At 48.2% G+C, this 7,366-nt stretch overlaps 1 protein-coding gene across 1 annotated transcript; it reads left to right on the forward strand.

Moving 5' to 3' along the window:
- Positions 1–220: 220 nt before the first annotated feature.
- On the forward strand, positions 221–7,105 carry SGTA (small glutamine rich tetratricopeptide repeat co-chaperone alpha). Its single transcript, XM_010173592.2, has 9 exons — positions 221–376; positions 1,506–1,609; positions 1,801–1,885; positions 2,498–2,597; positions 3,922–4,026; positions 4,222–4,360; positions 5,467–5,529; positions 5,964–6,001; positions 7,012–7,105. Exons 1-9 carry the CDS (start codon positions 277–279, stop codon positions 7,103–7,105), a joined length of 828 nt encoding a protein of 275 aa, XP_010171894.1. The 5' UTR covers positions 221–276.
- The last annotated feature ends 261 nt before the right edge of the window (positions 7,106–7,366 follow it).

A 7,366-nucleotide genomic window follows, 5' to 3' on the forward strand; every position in this document is an offset into this window, starting at 1 on the left:
AAGAGCCCTGCGGGGCAGGACTGTGCTGTGCAGCTCGTGCTGAGGAGGGTGAACTGAGACCTGGAGAATTGGTGAAGAGGGGGTCATGGTTACAGCAGAGAGCTTAATAAAGACTCTGGATGCTTTGGCTGGTCCTGAACAACTCCCTTATCTTCTCCCTTCACACCTGGGAGGGCAGCAGCAAAGCTTTTGCACTTGTCCATCAAATCATGTAACTTCTCTCTGTACAGGTTACAGTCCCAAGAAGGGGGAACGCGCTGCTCGCAGCCTCCCAGCATGGCAGCCCAGAAGCGCCTCGCCTTCTCCATCATCCAGTTTCTACATGACCAGCTACAGAACGGGGGTCTGTCTCCAGATGCTCAGGAGAGTTTGGAAGGTTGGTGCTTGTCTGCTCTGCCCTGTTTGTGTCTCTCAGTCTGTCAGCCCAACGTTCAGGGGAGTTTGGATGCTCTGTTACTCTCCTCTGCCTCTTACTGGGCTGGGCTGTCCTGACATCAACCCTTACTCGAGATTTGAAGTTAATTTCTCTCCTTGGGGAGGTACCCAGGGTGTTGGGGATGCTCATTGCTCATTGATATCTCTTAAAAGCAGATGAGTTTGAGGAAGGGATGTACCTGGGATCAAAAGCCTCCCTGAGCTTGGGTTTGTAAATTAAAGGTTTTATCTTAAATGATAAATAAGACCTGGAGCAGAGTCAGGAGCTCGTGGTGTGAAGTGAGAACTCTGTTGTTGCACGGAAATGTTTCATCCCTGTGGATGCTTTTCCCCTTCTGCTCTCAAAACACTTTTCCTCAGCACAGCCTGGAGTATTGATCCAGGCTTTTTCAGAGAGCTCTGCTGGCAGTGAGAGCTCACTGACCTGAAAAGATCCACTTAAGGAGCTTATGCTTCAGTCTTTGGCCTGTGTGTTTGTCCCACTGAAAGAGAGCGCAGCAGGTCTGCGGGGCGGTGGGCACGAGGGGAGGGTGTTGGGTGGAAGGAGGAGTTTATTCCCTTTGGATTGTGAAATACAGCACAAGAGCTCTGTCCAAATGAGCTCAGTTCTGTTCCTGGGGTTCCCTCTGTGCTGGGAACAGCTTCCTGATGAGGGAGGGGATGGTTGGTTGGTGTCTGTGTCTCTCTGCCTGGCCACAGCATTTCACAGAGCAGCCAGCCACCCTCTGGCAAGTGAAACACAGAGATCTCTCCCTGCTCTGTGCCCCCCACAGCTGAGGGAATGTTGGCAAAGCCCCAGTTTGATTCACCTCTACCCCCAGTACCTGCTCTGGAGTCACCTGAGGGGCTGGGAGTTGTGACCAACTCAATTCAGGAGCTTGATTTCCACTGAGGTTTTGGCAAAACTTGATGATGTGGCCCAAATATCAAGTCTGGTGTGTGGAAACGTGTGGTTTGGGTTTTCTTTCTTTACCTTGTTTGCTCAACAGTGAGAAATTCAGGTGCTGTGGGAGAGGGATGAGTGTTCAGGTGGAACAGGGGAAGCTAATTACCTGACTCTTCTTGTCCAGTGGCCATCCAGTGCCTGGAGACAGCATTTGGGGTCTCAATGGAAGACCAAGGCTTAGCTGTGTCCCAGACTCTCCCTGAAATATTTGAAGCTGCTGTAGGAAAGGTGAGTGAATGCCCTGAAATACCTGCTGAGCTTCCACTGAAGCAGCCAGAGCGACGAGCTCTGCTTGATTTCAGTGGTGATGCTGCCTGCTCAGAGGTGTGTGGGAGTGAAATGTTTTGGGCTTGGGGAGGGGGAGGTGTGTTACATCTCGGTGGGAGTCCTTATCATGGTGTTCTCCCTTTCCTTGTCAGGAGCCTGAACACCTCAGAACAAATTCAGAGCCCTTCACCCCCTCTGAAGATGACATAGCTGAAGCTGAAAGACTCAAGACTGAAGGTGACCTCTGGAGCTGGGCTGTAGTGAGGTTTAGGTGGGAATGGGGAGGGAGGTTTAATTCACTCAGCACCTGGGGAATGATTGGAATGGGGGTGGGGGTGGAGGAAGCAAAATGGGACCAAGCCTTCCATTTCTGCTCGTTTCTTTGCTGGTGCTCCAGCTGTGTGTGTAGTTGGCATCATGTGGCTGCCCCAGAGCCTGGGTGGACGCTGGGTCAGGGTTCTCTTTTGCATCCCAAGAAGCCTGTGCTGTGCAGAGCAGGACATCTTCCCTGCTGAGCTCTCCTCTGCCTGTTGCCTTTGCCATGCCAGAGGGTGTGGTTAGTGCTGCAGTACAGTGGAGGGGTTCTCTGGGCTGCTTTGGGGAGCCTCAGGTGTGCCCCAGGTGGGAGGATGGCTCAGGGTCTCTAGGGACTCACGGGATCTGACAGCCTGGAGTTACCAGGACACAGGTCCCCTGTCTCACTGGTGAATGTGCCTCATGCTTGTGAGCAGTTTGACCAGCAGAAGTTACAACTGGTTCTGTTTTCTGAAGCAGAAGGTGGGTCCAGGCCCTTTGCTTTTGTTTGTCCACATTTTTCACTTGTTAATGAGCCTTTTGCTCTCTTTGTAGGAAATGAACAAATGAAGGCAGAAAACTTTGAAGCTGCTGTGTCTTTCTATGGAAAAGCCATTGAATTAAATCCATCCAATGCTGTGTATTTCTGCAACAGGTACTGATTAGCTTCACTGTCTCTCATTATCTTTCACTGTGAGGGTGGTCAGACAGTGTCCCAGGTTGGCCAGAGAAGCTGTGGCTGCTCCTCCCTGGAAGTGTTCTCGGCCAGGCTGGATGAGGCTTTGAGCAACCTGGTCTAGTGGAAGGTGTCCCTGCTGCTGGCAGGGGGGGTGGGACTGGATGAGCTTTAAGGTCCCTTCCAGCCCAAACCAGTCTGGGATTCTCCACCCATGTACACCTGTATTTTGTTTTTACTGCTTGAATTCTCAAAAATCCCTTTTTTTAGGGTTCTGTCAACTGCTTGTTCTGTTATTTGCTCTTTGGGTGGTTGGGGTTTTTTTTTTAAGCTTGTAGTGACACACTTTCCTGTGCCTCCTGCCAGCTCTGTGCCCTGGCATCTCTAGATAGGGTGTGGGCGTGGAAACAAACTCTTGTTAGGCATTTGAGGAGATATCAGGATGCCAAGAAAAGCTGTTTGCTTTCATGCAGTTAACTCCTAGTGGGATAGAGAGCCCAGGTTTAAGAGGCTGCATTGATAATAAAACCCAAGGAGTGAAATGAAACAAGTTAAAGGCTCGTTATTGAGAATTCTAGAAGTTGATGTGTGTGCAAAATGAGTGTGCAAACTTCCTGGTTTTCAGCTCTAAAAAAAAGAGTTTGAAAGTTTGTAAGTTTGTAGGAAGACAGTTGTTGAATAAAACAGACTTTGAATCAGGATTTGGTTTTAGTTCTGTGCTTGTTGTGAGGACACAGGTACAGCTGGCTGCGTGAGTAACGTGTCCACACACGTGCTAGTGATGTGCTGAGGTATTTCTTGGGGCAAGATACTCCAGCTGGTGCTTTTAGCTTTGCTGTAGCTGCAGGAGGGTCAGACCTGTGAGGTTTTGGGCAGGTGCCCTCCAGTAAGAGTTGTGAAATGTTATGGCTTCAAAAACAGTTTTTCCCTCTTCTTGTGGAGTGTGGGGCGGGGGGGGAAATGGGTGGAACAGTCACTATGAGTAAGAAATTGAGGCATCAGGGAAGCTGAGATTGTCTCAGCTGGCAAGTGTGATACTCCTGTGCCTCCCCAGAGCCTGGGCTCCTCTTGGCCAGTCCATAAGCAGGTGTAAGAGCCCAGATGTATTTGCAGCAGGAGCAAAACGTGGAGCTGGGTGTTTGGAGAGCAGCCTGCTCACCTAGATAGGGCCTGGATTTGTGTCAAGCTCACACTTGACTTTGCCTCGTACAACAGGAGACTACAGAGAGGGAACAGGGGTGACCTTGATCACTATATTCAAGCTGATAAGTCTTTTCTGCACATCTTTCTCCATTCCCTCCAGAGCTGCTGCATACAGTAAACTAGGAAATTATGCTGGAGCAGTGAGAGACTGTGAAAGAGCTATAGGCATTGATCCCAACTACAGCAAAGCTTATGGCAGAATGGGGTAAGTAAGAGCAGGGGGGGGGTTTTTTGTGCTAGAGTTTTAATTTCAGAACACCTTGTGGCAGTGATGCTGTCAGTGGTGTTCTGCCCTGGAATACCATGGAAAAATACCTGGTGTTTCACCTCTGGGGGTGGAGGAAGACTGCAAGTGCTTATCTAACTTTGTGACTTTACAATTTTGTTTCTACTTCAATAGCTTGGCCCTCTCCAGTTTAAATAAACACACAGAAGCTGTTGTTTACTACAAAAAAGCCCTGGAGCTGGATCCAGACAATGACACGTACAAATCAAACCTTAAAATAGCTGAACAGAAAATGAAGGAGACTCCTAGTCCGGTGAGTTCTGAAACTGAGGCTGTTGTTACGTGTGGGTGAGGTTGGGAGGAGGTTTCTTCACTGCAAGTGCTAACAGGCGCTGTCTGGCAGAACCTTGATGACCTGGGTTGTGTTTAGAACACAATTCTTGTGTGCAGACAGAGAGGAAAGGGTTAACCAGGCTGGCTGTGAACATTTCCACTAAAATCCAGAGAGAGTAACTTCACTCCTTGAGCACAGTCACCTTGGGCTTATTTGAAAGAGCTGGAAAATGAGAGTGATGAGAAAGGAGTGTTTTGAAACAGCAATTTTGCCTTAAGCACCTTTCTTAATTAAAGTCAGTGCTCCTAAAATCCAGCTCTTTTTTCTAGTGACCTGTTGGCAATTCCAAAAGGACATTTTATGTGGCTCTTTTTTTTCTTACAAAGGTTTTTTTCCTTAAGAAACCTGGAGGTTTCCTCACCAGAAAGCTGCACTGCAGTGCTGACATGCCCTGTGCAGGAACGTGCTAGTTTATCATTTTGAAGGGAGTTTTCATTTTCTAAAGCCTTTTCCAGTGCAAAGGTGACCAAGTGGGTGTGTTTAATTTGACAGTTGCCCTGGGTTACAGCTGTACATCACTGTTGTGGCTCAGCTGGTGAGAGAGGGGAGCAGTAATGGGTTTAAGCTGAAAGAGGGGAGGTTTAGATGAGATATTAGGAAGAAGCTCTTCACTGTGAGGGTGGTCAGACACTGGAACAGATTGCCCAAGGAAGTTGTGGCTGCTCCTCCCTGGAAGTGTTCAAGGCCAGGCTGGACGAGGCTTTGAGCAACCTGGTCTAGTGGAAGGTGTCCCTGCTGCTGGCAGGGGGTTGGGACTGGATGAGCTTTAAGGTCCCTTCCAACCCAAACCAGTCTGGGATTCTGTGATCTGCCCTTGGACTCCCTCCCTCAGTGAGCCTAAACCCTGAGCTGTCTGTGACTCAGAGCTTCACACAAAGGATGTGGATGGAGCCTCTTCCCTTTGTCATGGTTTAAGGGGCAGATTCTGATAATAATGGGAGTAAAGTGTTGGTGTTCACTGTAACCTGCATCAGGAAGTGAGAGGGTGTTGTCATCATCTGCTTGTGGTTTCTTTATTCTTCCAGACTGGAGGTCCAGGAGGATTCGATTTAGCTGGCTTGCTGAACAACCCTGGCTTCATGAGCATGGTAAATCTGAACACAGATCTCAGCCAGGCTGGGTCTGCTCTGTGTGTTGGGCTGTTCAGGATGAAACGTATCACTGTGTGGTGTGGGCAGCTCCTGTGTTGCTTTGGCAGATTTGTTTTCATTTCACTTCTTGGTTTCAGTGTTGCTGTGAGGAAACTGTGCTTGTATTTCATTAAAGTCAAATGAAAAGCCAGTGACTTGTTCACAGGCTTCTTGTGATCTGCTGGCTGTGGGAAGGGCGCCTGTTCTCCATCACCAGCCTTGTCTTGCGTGTTGCTCTGTGCTTCTCTCAGCTATTTTTGTCCTATTCATCTGTTTCCAAGGATTTCTGCCTTCACTTTGTTTGTAGTTGAATGGCACAACATCTGCACATCCACCCAGTCATTTCTGACTAAATAGGGTGTCTTTTTTTTTTCTCTCCCCTCTTTAAATAGGCATCAAACCTCATGAACAATCCCCAAGTACAACAGCTGTAAGTTTGATCCTGTCTTGTATTTCCTTTTGGAATCACTTATCTGGGGCTCTGGGTGTGTTTGGCATTTGCAGCAGGTCTGAACTGGTGGGTGAGGGAGGGTGCTTGGGATTTTAAACCAGTCCAGTTGCCTGAGCTTGTGTGTATTTTGAGTTCTCTGGACTGTGCTGAAGAGGGATCTTGGTGTAAACATTTAGGGAAGGGAGGCAGGGTAGGTTGTGGAGCTGGAATTGGATTTGGGAAGCTTGGGATCAGTTTGGCTCTGCTGCACAGTGTGTGTGTGATCCAGAGTCAGGATTTCACATCTCAATCAGAATGAGAATATTTCTTTTTTTCTTTTTTTCCTGCTACAGGGTTATAAGGATCAAATCACAATGTTTGTGAGATCTTTAGATAATATAAAGCTATAAAAGTAGTCAGGTACATGCCTCTCCTGACCACCCTTTCAGAGCACAGGTAGGCAGTGAGTTAGAGACCTTCTGGAGCTCAACCTTTGGTTACTGTGTGAGACAATTTGGCTGCAGGGCTGAATATCAGCCACCACTTCCATTTCCTTCTCCCTGCTCCTGCTGCCAGCTGAGCTTCTGCACCAGATGCAGCCTGAGAACTTCCAGAGGAAGGGGCTGTGTGTTCTGGGCTGCTCACCATGAGTGAGGCTGTGCTTAGGCTGACCTGTCAGTAGATCTCTCTTGATGCAGAGCAAGCAAATAGTTTGTGTGAGGAAAGACAGTGTTTTAGTTAAATAAACATCACACAAAAGGGGGAATCTCTGGGAATACAGTAACTGACACTGGCATCAATATTTCTACATATTGAGCAGTTTAATACAGTTATTTTTCTGCAGTTAATGAATGAAAAGTTGTTGTAGAAGATTCTGTTGCAGGTAGTTTCATAACCCGTGTGGGAAGGTGCTCCTGTTACCCTGACACTTCCCTCCCAGTGTAAACCAAACCATTTCTGTGGTGTCTTGGTTTGTTTCCTGCTCTGAGCAATGACTCCTGTTTCCACAGCATGTCTGGGATGATTTCTGGTGGCCACAGCACCATGGGAGCAGCAGGAACCAGCCCCTCCACGAATGATCTCGCCAGCCTCATCCAAGCGTGAGTGGGGAGCTGGGTCTTTCCCATTAACTTTGGATTTTCAGTGGGGAAATTGAAAATTCAGGGGGGGAAATCGAGAATTCAGTTTCCTTGGGAAATCAATACATGGATTTGGGGTCTTTTTACTGATCAGAAGTAGAACTTTGACAGTTGAGGAAGGCTTGAATGTTGGGTGGAGCACTGCCTCTTGGTGGTGTGAGCTACTTGTTAGAGTGGAGTTTTGCCAGTTGGCTGTAGAGAATTTCCCAGCACCACTGTGTGTGTG

This window comes from Antrostomus carolinensis, unplaced genomic scaffold (assembly GCF_000700745.2).
Source record: "Antrostomus carolinensis isolate BGI_N321 unplaced genomic scaffold, ASM70074v2 scaffold24198, whole genome shotgun sequence".
Lineage (NCBI taxonomy): Eukaryota > Metazoa > Chordata > Aves > Caprimulgiformes > Caprimulgidae > Antrostomus > Antrostomus carolinensis.

Excerpts from the sequence above, each read along its gene's own strand:
- SGTA (XM_010173592.2), top strand. The coding sequence starts at position 277 with ATGGCAGCCCAGAAGCGCCTCGCCTTCTCCATCATCCAGTTTCTACAT. Across the intron at positions 1,610-1,800 it reads TTGAAGCTGCTGTAGGAAAG|GAGCCTGAACACCTCAGAAC; the intron begins GTGAGTGAATGC and ends TTTCCTTGTCAG. Across the intron at positions 2,598-3,921 it reads GCTGTGTATTTCTGCAACAG|AGCTGCTGCATACAGTAAAC; the intron begins GTACTGATTAGC and ends CATTCCCTCCAG.